The following is a 17,890-nucleotide window of genomic DNA, read 5'->3' as shown; positions in this document are numbered from 1 at the left end:
CGATAAGGACTACGCCTACATGGTGTGCTGGAAATTTGCAGCTCATGTGTTGTGAAAAAAAAAAAGTTTTCTGAATTTGTTTGTACCCGCATGTGTTTTCTTAAACTGCAGTGTGTTGAGGCCAGTCCAGTCAAAGAAGTGCAGTTTTTGGTACTTCTGTGTCTGCTTCATTTTTAAACCTTGTAGGTTGCCGCTGGCATTAAACCCCTAGGCAGGAGCTTCCGGACTGTGCATGAACTCTTGATGGCCTGCCCCAGCCCCACCTGCAGACACACCTCCAGACACTCCCCCCTGAAAGTGCTGAGTCAGCTGGACCAAGGCAGGAGACTTGAATGACGTTTCTGTGTTTAATTCGATATATGTACAGATCAGTGGCGGCTGCTGGTCTTATAAGGAGGGGAAGCTCATTTTCGGCCTACATCATAGAATGTGTCCGTTTATTTATATGTAAATTCGCAGAGTGACAGAAGAGAGTCGCCAAACAGAACGCCAGTCGTTTTTAACAAAGACAAAGTCGCTGAGGATCAGTAACGTCTCCAGATCAACTCCGAACAACGGAATGAAAAACTTGAAAACTGCTCCGGTGGATGCTTATACTTCAAGATCGCTGATTCGCTCATTTCGCTGTCAATCAAAAAGGGACTCAGCCTCAGACAGATCATCCAATCATCATGCAGAAGCCGAGCATCTGGGCCAGCCCACTGCCCTATAGACCCCCAGAGACGCTGAGCGTCCGATGGGCGGGACAAAATCCAGCATTTATCCAATGACCGTCTAGTTTCGCTGCAGTGGAACAACCCACTCTCTGCTTCCACATTGAAGTCAGTAGACGCTCGGCGTCTACACTGTGTAAAGCTCTGTGGCGCTGCGGGATGAATGAGAAGAAGTCGTGTCGGTTACCTGTGATAAGTAGCTGATTCTGAACAAAAGATGAACGTGTTCTAGCGCATATTTAGTCAATGAAATGTTCACACAACAGTACATATTTGACCACTTATTTTGTTGACATTTTAGGGGAAGCTGAGCTTCCCTTGCAGTCTTAGAGCAATCGCCACTGGTACAGATCATTCTTGATATAATTTGGTGCATTTTGCAAAGAGAATATACATGGTGTCAAACAAATGTGGGATTCTTGTTGTTGAAGAATGACGGCTGGAGTCGCAAGCTGCTGTTAAGCCGTGCATTTATTTACAGTGTACAAAACACAAGTGTCAATTAGAATAAAGGACGCTCAAATCACACCCACAATGTGCTTGCTCTGGCGTGCGTCACTCACTCTCTCCCGAGCTTGGTGTTGGCCGAGGCATTATATACACTAAGCTCCTCCCCAGCCCAACCAACTCCCAATTAAATCACAGATTACTATTCTGCTCTACCAACTACCTCTGCAATAGGGCCCACAATAGACCCGCAAAACAAATACACATCATTTAATACATTCCCCCATCAAACATTCTTCAATCAATAATAAATCACCACAAATAAGCAGTCAATTAAAGGTCAAGGCAAAAACTTCCCCTACCACTCAGGGAACAATGGAATGAACCTGCCCAACAGGAAGCTGCCACCACTATATAACACAGCCCACTTCATTTGCTCTGGTTAGTAGGGCTGTGCGATACTGCAAAATTTGGTATCGATCCAATACCAAGTAAATACAGGGCCAGTATTGCCGATACCGATACCAATACCGATACTTTTTACTACTACCATGTACTTTTGTGTAGGGGGGAGCAATGTATCATAATTTATTAAGTGAATGCATCATTAATATGCAAATTTGAAGGAAAACTTGAATTTTCATGATTATTTAATTATTTTGTAAGTTTTCCTTTAATTAATCATGTTTATGATGATAATAAAACACAGGACAAAGTTTTCAGGCAAATAAAAAGCCACAGGCAGTGAGTGAGTGAGTGAGTGATCGAGTGAGTGAGTGGGTGGGTGGGTGAGTGAGTGAGTGGGTGGGTGGTGAGTGAGTGAGTGAGTGGGTGGGTGAGTGAGTGAGTGTAGCAGTGGAAGCCGCGGAACGGAGGAAAGGGGAGGGGCTAATTGAGCATGAGTGAAGAGAGAGAAGAGCGGTGTTATACGGCCAGTCGGTCACTCTGTAAATGCCTGGAGTTCTACAGAAGATAAACTGAAACTTAAGAATCGATCTCATCACACAAGTATCGATCAATACCCAATATCAACGTTAGTATCGATACTATCGATATTTAAATCGATCCGCCCGCCCCTACTGGTTAGCCCTCGGAGGAGAGAAGGAGGGAACCACAAGCAAACAATGGTAAAATGAAATAAACTTTACTAATAAAACTATATGTGTGTGGTGCATTTCTTTTATGTTATTGTTGGGGAGGGGTATGATGTATGAACGAATGTCCAGTGTGGTGTGTGCACTCACCACGGAAACAGAGGGGAAACATTTGTTTGTGTGTGAACCAGAGTTTTACCATGTGCCCCCATTTAGAGTGACGAGGCCTTTGTCACACATGGTTTTGCTTTTTGGAGTTTTATCAAACCACTACCCTGTAAATATACAAAATGTGAAGATCAAATTTTTGTTTGCATCGTCAGGACATCAGTCCCGCCTCAGACTGAGGTCTGAGGTCTGTTAGTTTTGTTTACTGTTGTTTACTCTTATGACAGCAGCGGTCGGAGGATGTTCCTGTTTCCTGTGACGGTTACCTGTGGAAAGACGGTTACCGTCGGAAAGACCAGCTCACTGCCTGTCAGGTCCTTAAACTGATCAGAAAAACCCCCGATCACTTACAATCCCCTGACAGGAGAGAAAAGTCCACCTACTGATGAGGATCATACCATGAGAGTGAAAGCTCCAGAACAGCCACTCAATGGGCCTATTTTCATTTTAAAACATTTTACATGTGTTTAAAACAGAACTGTGAAGCCCCTCGGCCTATTTTTAAACAAAGAGGAAATTACACAAGAAGTTGCAATACATTTTTACATCAAACACTGTTCACTCCAGCGGATAATGCAACAGCAATAGACGTTTTGATGAATAACTGAGTGATGTGTCTGTGGCTTGTCACCCAACACCTCCTTATAGTTGACTCACATAGCGATGACCTGAGCACCGCAACACATGTAAACAAATTTGATATGATTTGGCCAAAATGGTTGACGAGGTGTGTGTGTGTGTGTGTGTAGCTTTTGTGAGCAGCAGGATGTGAGTGTGTATCCCTGTCTTTGTGATAGTATCTGTAGACTTGTGGGTGTGTGTGCAGGGGTTACTTTACAAGTGTGTGTGTGTGTGTGTGTGTGTGTGTGTGTGTGTGCGTGTGTGTGTGTGTGTATACAAGTGTGTGCTACTGGGATAACACAGTCATATATAGGGTAGGAGTCTGTGGTGTGTATATCTCCATTCATGAGTGACATCACCGGAGTTTCCCCCCCCAGGCGACTGTTTAAAAAAGAGCCGCTTGCTGAGTTTCAGTCAAAAACCAGAGCGGCAGCAGAAGACGAAAGGAAGCTCTCAAAGAAGCTCAGCTGGACCTGAAGTGATCGAAGGAACTCTCTCAGAACGATGGAAGGTGAATGCAAAGTGCAGCTGGATGTCGATGTCTCCACAGAGGCCAGGAAACACACGACGCAGGGTGTCAGACCCGGCTCAAAGCTAACCACGGCCCTGCTGGCGTTCACGCTCTGCCTCGCCTTCGCCGCCGCTGCCGTCCTCTTCTTTAACACACATACCAAGGTGGGAATTAGATTAGTCTCTGAATGACTGAAATGCCTCTCACATCCAGATAGACTCATTTGAACCTGGACTTTCTGTAACGTCTCTTTATTCCTCTCTTCCTGATACAGGAGCAGACAAGACAAGACGAAAACGACAACGGTGAGAACTTTACCATTAATTCTCTCATGAGCTCAGCTCTGTACTGGAACATTGAATGCCTGATGATTTTATCGGACAGTTCATCTTTAGCTGCTGTCAAACCAACATAACAGTGGAGAGACTTATTCTGCAGTCCCAGCGTGGAGCTGCTGCGCTCCGTCACATTTTATGAACCTCTGTCTTCTCTTCTCTGCAGACATTCATCTCGCCTTGAGGCAAATTTCCAATGGAAGACCGGCCATTCATTTAGAAGGTAAAATATATTCAGCATCAAAGAATACCTGTGGTTCTGAAAGCAAAGGTCGGGATCAGGGTCAGGGTCAGTGCTTCTCCAGCTCCAGGGGCTCTTGAAGACATTCTAGGGACTGCTTAGGTTCTAAGTAAACCTGTCCCTGTTCTTGTGGAAAACACGTTATAAACCTTTCCTGCAAGAATCAATTTATTTTTCACTCCAGCTGTCAGAAATTCACGATCACCTTCATCACCGTCTCTTTATATCCTTCAACAGGTAAACACAACGAGAATCTGAGCACTTCAGTGGAGTGGAAGAATAACGTGGACCAGTCCCATGCTACAGGTGGACTGAAGCTGGAGAACAACGAGATTGTGATCCCTCGAACCGGCCTGTACTTTGTTTACAGCCAAGCGTCCTTCCGGGTCAGTTGCACAAGCAGTGACGCCGATGACGCCACCTCAAAGCCCATGGTCCACCTGAGCCACACTGTGAAGCGCTGGTCCAGCTCGTACGGAGGCGACAACACAGAGAACTCCTACCAGACCATCCTTCATTCTCTCCGCACCGCCTGCCAGAAGACGGCCAGCAGCGACGGGGACGAGGAGGGAAACTGGTACACCGCCGTGTACATGGGGGCTGTGTTCAACCTGAGGAAAGGGGACAGGCTGAAGACGATGATGGAGGAGAGGATGCTGCTGAAGCTGGAGGATGAGCCAGGGAAGACGTTCTTCGGTGTATTTGCCTTGTGAGGACAGGTGACCGAGGGCTACAGGTGAAGAAGAAGATGGCTCCATGGTGAGTCCTGCAGCTCTGGACCCACTCACACCGTCGAATGTTTACACTGCACTGAACAGTCAATGCACCTGTCAGTACAGACCCAAACTCTCGATATAAAGTTTGCTGTGTTAACTCTATCAATGTACAGAAGAAATGACTGTATAGTCCATGTATCAGCAGCGATATCTCTGCGGCTCAATGTTTTGTACTATGTACAATCACCTCAAGGCCTTTACTGCACTGCGAATTTACTGTAACTATATGTGTTTTTATTTATTGTGTCACTACACGCTGACAGAGGATGTGTTTAATCAATGCTATTATATTTATTTTTATTTCATTTTATTTATTTATCTATTTAAATATATATTTATTTATCGCTCTTTGTTTTCATGCGTTTTATACATTTTTAAGGTAAACACAAGAAACTTGTGCTACGGCTAATTTATTGAGTAAATTATTGGAACAAATACCCGTCTGATCTGTTGTTTGCTGGTGTGGGAGGCCGTGTGGCCTGAGATGCTGTAGAATTCTTTGAATAAAAAAATCATTTATGAAAAAAAAAAGCATGTGTGCTTGAGCTGTGGGCATTATATGAGACCTCAAATGTTGAACTAAAAGATGTGAAAAAAAAAAAAGAAAAAAGGAATGACTAAACAAACAACAGTGAAACTAAACAGCAAATAACTGAGTGATACGGAAGGAAGACAGAATCCACTGATGCCGGTGTGGAAGAGTCGCAGCATTTAATTAATGCACTGTGGTGAACCTTCAGTTCATCAGTCTTCACTCAAATTTCCATGACGACAAAGAGAAAACTGAATTTTAGACATTTTTGCTAATTAAAAATTAAAAGTGAAATATCACACTGACATAAGTATTCAGACACTTTACTGTGACTCAGCTTCCTCTATTTTCCTGGACCATCTGAGATGTTTCTCCACCTTGACTGGAGTCCTCCTGTGGTAAACTCAGCTGATTGGACATGATGTGAAAGACGCACACCTGTCTATATCAGGTCTCACAGCTGACAATGCAGATCAGAGCAGAAACTATGAGGAGGAAGGAGCTGCTGCAGAGCTCAGAGACAGGACTGTGTTCAGGCTCAAAAACATTGAAGGTTTCATGAGAAGAACAGTGGTCTCTGTCATTCTTACATGAAGAAGTCTGGAACAACCAGGACTCTACTAGACCTGGACCTGGACTAACTGAGACAAGGAGAAGAGAGGACACCAAGAATCTGATGGTCATTCTGAACTCCAGAGAAACCTCCAGAAGGACGACCTTGACCGCAGCTCTCCACTGATCTGGACTTTATGTCAGAGAGTCCAGACGAAGCCTGTCCTCAGGGACAGTTTGTAGAGAAGCAGCTAAAGGACTCTGAGACTGAGAGAAACCACATTCCCTGGTCTGATTAAACCAGGACTGAACTGTTTGGTCACAGTTCTTCAAAGTCAAAGACTTCGTAGCAATTATGACAAAATGTCACACAAATGGTTCATATTTTCAGTGTGACCTGAAACTGAGTGGAGGAGGCAGAACCATGAAGAGGTGATTCTAGTTTTTTTTTTTTAAATAAAACATGGCTTATTTGTGTATCTCTCCCTTTTCTTGTTTGTTACATGACAAAGTGTGTGGATGGAAAAAAAACACCCAGCCTTAATGATGACACATCCAGGTGATTTTCTGGTGATGCCCCTGACATACTGATACTTTGCTATATTTACTCTTTGAATGAAAAAGCCAGAGCATGCCCTTGACAGGGTGACATTTACAACTTTTGAATTACATAAGAAACCGTGACTTTGCTGGCTCTGTACGCCTACTCATTCACAGCCCAGATCACACGGGCAGTGTGAAAGTTTCCAGTGGAGTAACAGTTCCTCAATAGCTACAATGAGGGGAAGTCCCCGGAAATGTGGCAATCCCACAGCTCCCTCCTCCAGGGGCCTCTACACCAGCACCACCTTCCAGCAGTGTGTATTACACCATTATTTCATTTTCTCCTTTGAAATATACATTTTTGATGTAATCATTCTGTTTTACAGCTTCCTTCATTTGGATGTTTTGTTTGTCAAAAAAATGAAATGTAAATGAAAAGAAATTGTGCACATTTCTATATGTGTGTAAGAGGAGGGGAAATGTATTTTATTTGTTAATGAGTATTAGTGTTTATTTGTCTATCGAATCCAATACAGCATAAGAAGAAAAGAAAAAAAAAAAAATATAGGAAAGACATTAAAACTAAAAGTGCTGAAACTAAGAGAAATAAAGAAGAAGTGGAGAAGAAAAAGAAAAAGAAAACAGTCATAGGAAATATTAGATATTAACACCGGTATTAAAATACATAAAGCTACTTAGCATGGATGGATTCTGAGATGATGGGGCCCCCTATACCATCCTAGGAACAAGACCCCCCCCCCCCTTTTTTTTAACCACTAGATGTCACCTGACCTGCCTCAACTACCTAGACACCTGTATATATACCAGCCCGGTCATTTGCCAGTTCATCAAGGTCTTCATGTTTCTCATGTTGGTTTGGACGTGTTTTCCTACCTGACTGCTACCTGCACCTACACCTGCACCTGCACCTGTACCTGTACCTGCACCTATACCTGCTCCTGCACCTGCACCTGTACCTGTACCTGCACCTGTACCTGCACCTGCTCCTGCACCTGCACCTGTACCTGTACCTGCACCTGTACCTGCACCTGCACCTGCCGCACCTGTACCTGCACCTGCACCTGCACCTGCACCTGTACCTGTACCTGCACCTGTACCTGCACCTGCACCTGCACCTGTACCTGCACCTGTACCTGCACCTGCTCCTGCACCTGCACCTGTACCTGTACCTGCACCTGCACCTGTACCTGCACCTGCACCTGCACCTGCACCTGCACCTGCACCTGCTGCACCTGCACCTGCCGCACCTGTACCTGCACCTGTACCTACACCTGCACCTGCACCTGCACCTGCACCTGCACCTGTACCTGAACCTGCACCTGCTGCACCTGCACCGACACCTGCACCCGCACCTGTACCTGTACATGTACCTGTACCTGTACCTGTACCTGTACCTGTACCTGCACCTGCTGCACCTGCACCTGTACCTGTACCTGTACCTGTACCTGCACCTGCTGCACCTGTACCTGTACCTGTACCTGTACCTGTACCTGTACCTGCACCTGCTGCACCTGTACCTACCTTCCTTTTAGTGAGGAACTTCAAAATGTAAGTAGACAGCTCAGATAATACATTTTGTCTGGTCTTGGGAAAAACTGAAACCATTCTTTTTGGTTCTGAAATGAAATTATCAATGTCACCAGACTTTACTGTCAAAATTGGAGTGTTTCATGTAGCTGCAAAAGAGAATGTAAATAACCTTGGCTTTATTTTAGACAGGTGCTTATCTGGTGAAGATATGGCTTTAAAAGCTATCACCAAGATGAATCAAAGTTTCCGGCCAGAAATGCTATCCTTCCGGACAATTCAGGTCCTCACACTTTAGCTTGAGCTCCAGTTCAAAGTCATTTTGATTACAATCATTTACATCAAGGGGTTGCTCACTTAAATTAAAAAATAAAATAAAATATACCAAAATACTTAATTATTTCTCACTGTTAAGAGAGAGCTACTTTAGCTTTCCTTTACAAGACAATTCCATACCTTTTTTTTACTTTTGGGACCAAGAAAACATGGGTATCCTGCCACCTGCTATTTATTTGATATTGTGTTGTCATGTTGTTGTGTTGTTCTTTATGTTGTGGTGTGTCAGTGTTACTCCAAAACACCAGAATGGAAACAAGTCTTTGGGCTTTATTGTGTTTTCATCGTCTGTTATTTTTAATCTATGTAATGTATATGTTTAGTGTGATTTTTCAAATTATCAGATAAATTCATTCATTCATTCATTCACTCCATTCTTCAGAAACGTTCTCCCCCGTCTTTGAACTACTATAAGACCAAAGAAAACCCAGAGTCTTGACTGTCATGGACCTGACCTCAACCCCACTGAACATTTATGGAGAGACTTGAAGACTGAGAAAGCCGAGCACTCTGACTGACTCTACTTTGATGGTGGTGAATTGGCCCTAACAGCTGATAACACAGCAGTGGTGTGTGTTGTCCTGTTTGTGCTGAAACACACGGCCGTGCTAGATGTGCCAATGAGGATATGGATATGATTCTGTTTACTTTAATCCCCTGTTACCTGTAGGCCTAATAGGCTAGCCGCTGTAAGACGCAAGAAACATTCATTTTCATTATGAAATTGTGTTTTGTAGCTCTTGGAGACCGGCAGCAATAGGAAACAAGATAAAACAAGAGAAATAAACAAGAGAAATACGAGACCGCGTCCTCTACCTATACAATAAATAAAGGCACTTGGATGAAGCAGGTAAACATTGTCCTCATTGTCCCAACACAGTGGTGTCATCAGCTAGCCCATTCAGGCCGGTTATTTTTATGCACAGACTTGGAATTGGTTGAGTAGACAATTAATAAAATGAGAAATGAAGACGTAAGTAGGTAAATATTGTACTGTCGGCTTTGTAAGTACTAAAATCCCTGAACACAGACATCAATTATAAAATAATCAAACTAATGTTCAAATTTAAAACAAAGCTCTCAAGTGTGTGAAACAAGTTCTTCAGTCCATGCTGACATGACTCAGGCCTGGATCAAGGTTTACGTTTGAAACTGATTCATATGGAAACTGTCGAAGCCTTGTACTCAATGCAGTGCAAACAATGCAGCGCATGCCAGTGCAGCACCTCTCCAACCACAACCACAACCTGAGGAAGATACAGTGAAACTCCTCTGTTCTTTCGTTCCAAGTGTGATTTGCTCCATATGTAATAAAGGTTTTGAATTGTCCCTGATGTAACCCACAAGTGGTTTCTATTTCTGTAATGTAACTAACCATTATAACAAGTGTAGGCCTGCAGCCGCACAGCTCTCTGAGGCTGTACTCAATGCTAATGTCAGCAACATGCAAACATTTGCACAAAGACGATTGTAACATGTGGATGTTTAAAGGTTCTGTAAATGAGATTTTAAACAATTATACAGCAGCAAACAACTATTTTCTATGTAAACACAGGAATATCCAGAAATACTCAGATGACACAGCTATTATGGCGCGTATCAGGAACGGGCAGGAAGAGGAGTACAGGGATCTGACGATGGCATTCAGCGAATGGAGCGACAAGACCTGCCTCCTTCTGATCACCTCCAAGACCAAGGAGATGGTCATGGACTTTTGGAGGTCTAGGCCCACCCCTCAGCCAGTCAACATTAGAGGGAAGGACATTGAGGTGGTTTGGTTATAAATACCTGGGTGTGCACCTGGACAGTAAACTGAACCTCTGAACACAGATGCCATCTACCTGAAGGGGCAGAGCCGGCTCTTTTTCCTCAGGAGGCTCAGGTCCTTTGACGTCTGCAGTGAAATGCTGCACATGTTTTATCAGTCAGTGGTGGCCAGTGTACTCTTTAATGCTGCAGTCTGCTGGGGCGGCAGCATGTCCGACATGAACACAAAGAGACTGGACAAGCTGGTCAAAAAGGCTGGGTCTGTGCTTGGCAGGAGTCTGGACTCACTCAGGACTGTTGTTGGAGAAACACATGTAATATAAGATGGAGGCCATCTTGGACAATACCAACCATCCTCTCCACAACATTCTGGCAGGACAGAGAAGCAGCTACAGCTGCAGCAAACCTCTCATCTCACTGCGCTGCAGAACAGAGAGGTTCAGGAGATCCTTTATTCCCACTGCCATCAGGCTATACAACACCTCCGCCAAAGGAAGGGAACTAATCTAATTATTATTGTTCATTTACTGTATTATTAACTGTTTTTTATTATTATCAACAATGAGCTAATGGACACATGAATTTCCCATAGGGGATAAATAAAGTATCTATCTATCTATCTATCTATCTATCTATCTATCTATCTATCTATCTATCTATCTATCTATCTATCTATCTATCTATCTATCTATCTATCTATCTATCTATCTATCTATCTATCTAACAGGAGTTTGTTGTTGTGAAACCACTTCATGTGTGAGGATGCTTATGCAGAGTAGCTTGCTGTAGTTCTGCTGTAGTTCAACTGCTCCCAGTGAAAAGTGGCTTGTAGCTTCATTAGCTACAGTTTCTCGGAACCAGAAGACAAACATATATACAGTAGATGAAAAGTCAGAAGATCAGTGGGGTAAATGGTCTACAGACATGAGTGTCTGCACCAAATTCATCATAGCATAAAATCCGTCTACATTCAACATGGACGATATTTTGAGAAAAACAACTAGTTTTATTTTCATTCTTGCATTTCAAATCATCTTTGACATCAGATATTACAGCATGTAGAAATATACTTTGATGACTGTACCACATTAAAATACAGCTTGTATATGTAAAGCTGAATGTCATCATTATTTATATCATCATTATTTACAGTCTGTGTGCGCACTATCAGCATCACTGACATCTTCACTGCTCAGATCAATGGTTTAAATACATCATTACAGACAAACCTACAGCAGATATTTACAAATGGTCACGTTGTTTTCACAGTTTATACATCTGTGCCTCACATTGTAGATCAAATTAGCAAATTAGCCACACACTGCTACCACACAGAGAGAACATGAGACTAAACCGGGAGTCAAGACCGATTCTATACCTCAGCACACAATATATGTGTCATGAGAGTTTAGGACAGTGGAAACAGGACCTATGAGCATGTCTCATTAAGAAACATGACACTGAGATGAAAAGCTCAATGAAAACAGAGGGAGAAGCGGGTACTGTGTTAATTTACACAGTTACACAGTTAATCCTGTGCTGCCAACAGCATCTCACATTACTGAGCATGTAAATTCATCCCCAGCCTCAGACTGTCCTGTACAGAGCTACATCTGACATTTCAACTTGGTCATGTAGAACAGTGACATCATGAATAGAAAAATCTCTTAAGGGGTCTCTCCACCCAAATCACAAAAACATGCTTTCTTACTTAACTCCCGTATCTACAACTATCCTCACAAAAGCTTCAGCATTAATCATAAACTGTGTTAACAGGGAAGTGGAGGAAGTGTCAGGAGCAAAGATGAGGCAGGGTGAGGCTGTTAAAGTGACGGCAGCTAACTTCCTGTTTCCTACTGACAGTCATTCATTCGTTTCCTTTAACCATAACCACCGTTACCAAACCAAACTAAACTGTTGTGAGCCTGAATCCTAACAAACCTTACACAGAGCAGGCAGACCACAAAACACTGATCCTTTTGTGTGAATCCTTTTGTGATGCTTAAAAACTAATTTGTTGGGTTGAAGGACCTACTGATTTCAATCCTGGTTGCTATGGTGACACCCATAGCCGCCATGGGCACAATAAGTGTGGTTTAATACTATAGCAAACACTCGTTGAGAAGCTACTTTGGTAGTATAAGAGAAGAGCAGCCGGTGCATCTCTGTACACTGCAGCCAAAGAAAATCTCCGTGTTTCACAATAAATCCAACCTGCGTGCTTTTAATGTGAAGAAGCAGCAGAAGGAAACATAATGTTAGAATGAGCAGAAGCTTCATGATGTGGCTGCAGGAGAGTTAACACTGAGGTTACCAAATAAAACTGAGCTCAATTACATACGTGCATTATTTCCTGTCAATCTTAAACCAGAACTGCCACTGTCAATAAAACATAACTACTGACTCTACTGTCAAAAATTATAACTTTAAATGCTGGTTTTGTAGTTCAATCAAGTGAAACTAGACCGGCGCGGTATGGTTGCTCCATTTACTGCTGCTTATGTGCATCCAACATCCTTCTGAGCACCAAAGCTTAAATTCAGAGCTGAAATACTGCATTTATACAGCCCGAGTGAAGAAGGCTTTATTCTATTTTTCTGTCTTTATTTTTTTTTTGTTTGAGCAAGAGCTTAAAGTGGAGTTAAAGTATTTAACTTAAACTATTACAGTTCTTTAAATGCTGAGGAAAGAAATTCTCTTTTAGCATAGGAAAAAGTGGACGATCCTTTACAAAAGGAAAGGAGATAATTCTGCTCCACAATTCCTTGCAGCAACATTTATGGTACAAGTCCTTATGAACTGTCCTTTACATATTTCCTTTACCTCGTGACGTTTTCCATTGAGGTCAAAGGAAAAGTGGTTAGGAAAGGAGATAGGACATTCAACCAAAGCCCTAATTGGAACAACAGTAGTTCCATCTGAGCAGTATTAAACGCATCAAAAGTCTGATTCACAACATGAAGCTCAGAAAGCAAAAAGCGTGTTAACTCTATTATCAGATACAGAGAAGTTGAGCACATGTTGTAGTTTCACTTTCTGCCATGAAAACCCTCTCGCTGAAACTGTATCAGTAATTCTTCCTTTTTGTCACAGAATCCCCACAAAAAGCTGCTGTGTTTTCACATGAGAAGTGAAACACTGCATGAAACCTCATGTCAGCTCAGAACATGTTTGTTTCTGGCTGTGGAGGAAATGAGTGAGGTGTTGAAGCAAACTGAACTTGTAAAAGGAGGCAGTATGATGACGTATGAAATTATCAACTAATCCTGGGATTAAACTAACACATCTGGTGGCTAACCTGGTAAAGAGCGGACCACATGCCTAGTCCTAACCGCCGGCGGCCAGGGTTTGAGTCTGACCCATGGCCCTTTGCTGCATCTCTTCCCCTCTCTCTCTCACCCTGACTTTCCTGTCTCTCTCTGTGCTTTCAGAATAAAGGCAAGAAAATGCAAACACACCTAACACTTGTGGCAAAGAGTCGCACAGACACAGATTGCTGTGCAGCTTTACAACAGGCTGGTAGTTTTTAGCATGACTGCAACAGCCAGACCAGCCGTATAATCTGGAATGTCACTGACTGACTGACTGAGTGATGATGTTTCCACTACTGGTCAGTGGAGTGACAAGCCGCAGTCCACCAAGCCTCTCTGCCTTCCGGCTGCTCGGGAACTGCAGGGAAGAGGAGTTTTAAAAAAGAACTTAAAAAAAAAACAATGAAGGTATTGTGTCTTTTCTAACTTTTTCTCTGAGTGATTATTGAAGTGGTCCAGAAAATTACTAGGTTTAGATCTGGTCTTGTTTTTTATTTAAAATTTAAGATATTTTATTGACAATCTTGAGCTGTGGAGTCCCTAAATGAATCTAAACATGGTCCTGTTCCTTGTTTTCACTGGCTGACTCTGGTCCTCTTGACTCACTTTAATGACTGGATGTGCTTAAATTATTTCTTGTTAAATTAAGTGCGTGACGTGTGATGATTCGGAAACAGTAAGTTAAATTGGTGCTGCTTTGTTTTGGTTCAGTCCCTAAAAATACTGTCACAGGAAGTAAAGTGTAGTTGTGATGTAAATCTGATGTTCAATACAGTCTGTCTTCAAAAAACCATACCAAGAAAAAACAAGGTTTTTTGATTCAAATGTCAAAACGTCACATACAAATATGAACTACAGTACAGTAAATTGAATACAAACCTCATGTATCAGCTGCTCTGTACTTCAATGCACCAGTTTAATATCTTTCTCATACAGCAATCGAGGTTAAATATTACAAACCAACAGATTCCAAGCAGCTGGACTACTGCATTGAATTTTCTGGTGTTTATCCGTCTTCTCCAGAAGAAAATGAAACACCCAGACAAAACATTAAACACATGAAGGTGTTTCAATGAATGCTTTTAGTTAAATGTAATTCACAGTCAATGACAGCAGCTTATCTTTCTCTTCAGCCCTGAATCCAAAGGCCTGGGTTCATCCACAGTGAGGGGGTTTCTCATGAACACAGAATTATGTACAATGCGTCAGTCTCCCTGAACGGAGACTGGTATCGATATAAAAACCACCATCAAACACTTCACAAGAAGAGCTACAGTGACAAAGCTCATCATGTCATGGATACAACCAATAAGTCAGTCATCAACTTTCACCACTTGTCATGAAGTCCGTGTGTTCGTCCAGCCTATTAAAACAATATCGTAAGGTACAGATATGATAAATGCTGTGTCACAATATCAGATCAGAAAAGCAGTTTCTCATTTCTAGTTTATTTTGGCGGCTAAAAATGACAAATGTGGCTAAAAGATTTCATCAGGGTTTTCTGATTCATGATATGATCTCATGATGAGATGACTCACTGATAATGACTTTAAAGTGTTTCTAACTGATTTGTTTGACAATGAGGCATCTTGAATCTGCGCTTGAAGGCTACATACATGATATCATGCTAAAAGATGCAGGCTAAATCTATACAAACACCATGTATAAAAAAACACTCCCTTCTTAATACTTTGTATGGAAAATATCGCTCTTAATAAACGCAGCAAAGGTAAGCATGTTTGGCTAACTAGCTTACTAGTAATGTAGCGTTACATCCAAGGTTAAGTGTATTTGCTAACAGTAACTTTCGGCGAGATGCAAAAATTCATTTTGACTGCCCAGACAAGGACGCTGTTGAAGTTAGTGGGCACTCTGACGTAGATGCAACTAGCAAGTTTATTCAGACTGCTTGGTCTTACAAACTTAATCTAAAGGGCAAATGAAACTGACATGTCAACCCGTATCTTTGTGCCAGCTGACTACAAGTAGTGTATATGTAAGCCACATGAAATCGTTTAAATTATCGACATTAACGTTACCGCATCAAGTTGTCAACATGTTCTGCATGCTAGGGCGCTAGTTAGCATGAAATTCCCTTCCTATTATCTCAAAATACATTATAGGCTACACTTCATCAGCTCACCTGGAACACCTACAGTGTCAAACACATTTGTCCATGTGCTATTATTTTTTATTTAAGTCCCTGTGAGCAAACAGGGACACGTCGTAAAGGAGGGAAACCCACCACCGCAATTATCAACTTCTCCTCTGTTGCGCTCGTGAACAAATACTTGATGGGAAACAATTAAACAGTTGTGTTCTCTAGAGTGGAGCACTAGGGAATGCTCTTACTCTGATTGGTTGCTGCCGAACCGTGTCATAGCTCATTACCATAAAGTTGTCTGGACCTCGCCTCGCCATGACATGCACACTGCACAGGGCGCGCCGCTAAGGGGCATGCTGCTGCTCCATGCCAAGAGACATAGACATAGAAAATGACTGACTTCCTGTCACTTTGATGTTCTCGCTGCTTTTCGGTCTGAACGTACAGTGAGAGTCATTTGTTAATTTGAGGGGTTGCATTCAGGACTGCAATATACAGTGTGGCGGCCGGTCCTGGATGCAGCTATATCAAAGTTTAGGCTAATGTTAGCAGCTTTTAGTGCAGGTTTATCCGAGATAGCAGGAGACACCAAACTCCCTGGTTAGTTTTCACCCTCAAGGCCTTTTCCCCTGTAGCAGTAAAACATAGTGGTTATAGTGACCTATAAATTATATCTATGTTAGAAAAAAATAACTGTTTGATTTCATATTTTCTGTATAATACTGCACAATAATCCTTGGGCTTACTAGCTAACCTGCTCCCTTATTTCCATGTCTTCTTACATGGATCGTCAGTTGGTGGAGATACAGACTTTTTTAGCCGCAGTGTTTTAGCACAGTGACATGTATGTATCCATCATGTGCATATGATGTTCTCATCTTCAACAAGCTCATGGATGTAACGTTAATGCTAACTTGATTAGAAAATAAATCGTTAAATAAAGTCAGCTGCCAAAAATGAGAAGCTGCTTTTGTCTCACCATTGACTGATGGTGAATCTGCCACCATTACTCTATGTGCAGTGTTACAATGGAAACACCTGACAGGTTGTAGCTGCAGCTGACTGACTGAAGGGTTGATTCTGAGCCATTTTTCTTCTCAAACTCTGAATGGCACATGATGAACCACTGGCAGATGACAGAGGCAACATTTTATAATAAACAATGTAATGTATCTACAGCAGAAAAATAAGGTTGATCAGATCTGAAGGAGGGACAGAGGTGGAGATGTCAAGCCTCACTGGTCATCCTCCAGCCTCTGCTGATTAGTGGTATGAGTTTTGGAGTCAGACTCTGATTTATTCTCAAACAGGGTTTTGAACTTCATTTTCTCCATCTCCATGTAGCAATTATCGTCACTACTGCCCCCACCTCACTTGCTGTTCACCACCACCTCACTTGTAGAGCAGCTGTAACCGGCTGGTGTGGCAGTTATTTCTGCTAATCTTGCTGTCCGGCTGGTAGAGGCTGGATGAGTTGGCAAAGGACGGAGGGACAGGGTGGGGGTCAGAGGTGGGGGCGGGGTATCCTGGAGGAGGGGCAAGGGACCTGGGGTCGCTGTGGGGGATGCTGAGAGGCGGGGGGCTGTGGTTCTGATTGGTGACAGTGGAGGCTCTTCTCCTCGATCGCAGGGCCTGTCGCTCAGATAGCTGGTTCCTCAGCTCCGACACACGCTCTTCTTTCTACGGAGACAGATGGGAACAATGACTCACTGATCAACTGATCAACACACTGTTTCATTTGACAGGAGCTGTCTGGAAACACTGAACCATGGGGATGAGCAAGCTCCCAGACTTCTGTCAGGTTAAATATATGGCTTATCCACTTCACAAGAAAACATTTGCTCACATTCATCTAGTGGATCCCATTTAGTCTCATATACCCAGATTGTGAGATATTTCTCTCTGAGATAGCAAAATAAATCTGGCTCATACTTTCTTCTGGCCCATATGCAGCATGATTGTCAGATGCTACTTCCACATCTGGACCAATTCTAGCGTGCACACAGAAAATCTTCCGGTTGTCAGTCAAAACCGGAGAATATATGGGCCAGACTTCACACATAACAACAGAAGTACAGGGACTTGAATGTGTGCAAAGTAAAGTTTTTTCTTGACCTTCAACATTTGACAAAAAACAAACATAGTCTTCCCGAACGTCTTTCAACCATCTTACGGGATTCGTCAGTCGAAAGCGTTTGCTAGGTTGTCTTGGAGACGCCTCAGCTGTGACAAGAACTGAGCTAACTCTGTCTGCTGAGGAAGGCTGTGATATGAGGTTTGAAAGCTCTGGA

At 42.7% G+C, this 17,890-nt stretch overlaps 2 protein-coding genes across 6 annotated transcripts in view; one reads left to right on the top strand and one right to left on the bottom strand.

The window, feature by feature from the left end:
* Positions 1-3,489: 3,489 nt before the first annotated feature.
* tnfa (tumor necrosis factor a (TNF superfamily, member 2)) lies at positions 3,490-5,448 on the top strand. The gene is made up of 4 exons (XM_056399575.1): positions 3,490-3,718; positions 3,829-3,859; positions 4,056-4,112; positions 4,368-5,448. Exons 1-4 carry the CDS (start codon positions 3,548-3,550, stop codon positions 4,841-4,843), a joined length of 735 nt encoding a protein of 244 aa, XP_056255550.1. The 5' UTR covers positions 3,490-3,547; the 3' UTR covers positions 4,844-5,448.
* A 5,721-nt stretch (positions 5,449-11,169) lies between these two features.
* Positions 11,170-17,890, bottom strand: part of gabbr1b (gamma-aminobutyric acid (GABA) B receptor, 1b) — a 170,312-nt gene continuing 163,591 nt past the window's right edge. For all 5 annotated transcript variants that reach the window (XM_056398721.1, XM_056398725.1, XM_056398723.1 and 2 more), the window contains one exon: positions 11,170-17,279. In XM_056398721.1, coding sequence (XP_056254696.1) covers positions 16,992-17,279 — 288 coding nt within the window. In that variant the 3' untranslated portion in view covers positions 11,170-16,991. The remainder of the gene's footprint in view (positions 17,280-17,890) is intronic.

This window comes from Seriola aureovittata, chromosome 16, assembly GCF_021018895.1.
Source record: "Seriola aureovittata isolate HTS-2021-v1 ecotype China chromosome 16, ASM2101889v1, whole genome shotgun sequence".
Classification (NCBI taxonomy): Eukaryota; Metazoa; Chordata; class Actinopteri; order Carangiformes; family Carangidae; genus Seriola; species Seriola aureovittata.
Note: the sequence above shows the minus strand (reverse complement) of the source record. Positions and strands in the feature narration are given on the sequence as shown.

Excerpts from the sequence above, each read along its gene's own strand:
- tnfa (XM_056399575.1), top strand. The coding sequence starts at position 3,548 with ATGGAAGGTGAATGCAAAGTGCAGCTGGATGTCGATGTCTCCACAGAG. Across the intron at positions 3,719-3,828 it reads TCTTTAACACACATACCAAG|GAGCAGACAAGACAAGACGA; the intron begins GTGGGAATTAGA and ends TTCCTGATACAG. Across the intron at positions 4,113-4,367 it reads ACCGGCCATTCATTTAGAAG|GTAAACACAACGAGAATCTG; the intron begins GTAAAATATATT and ends ATCCTTCAACAG.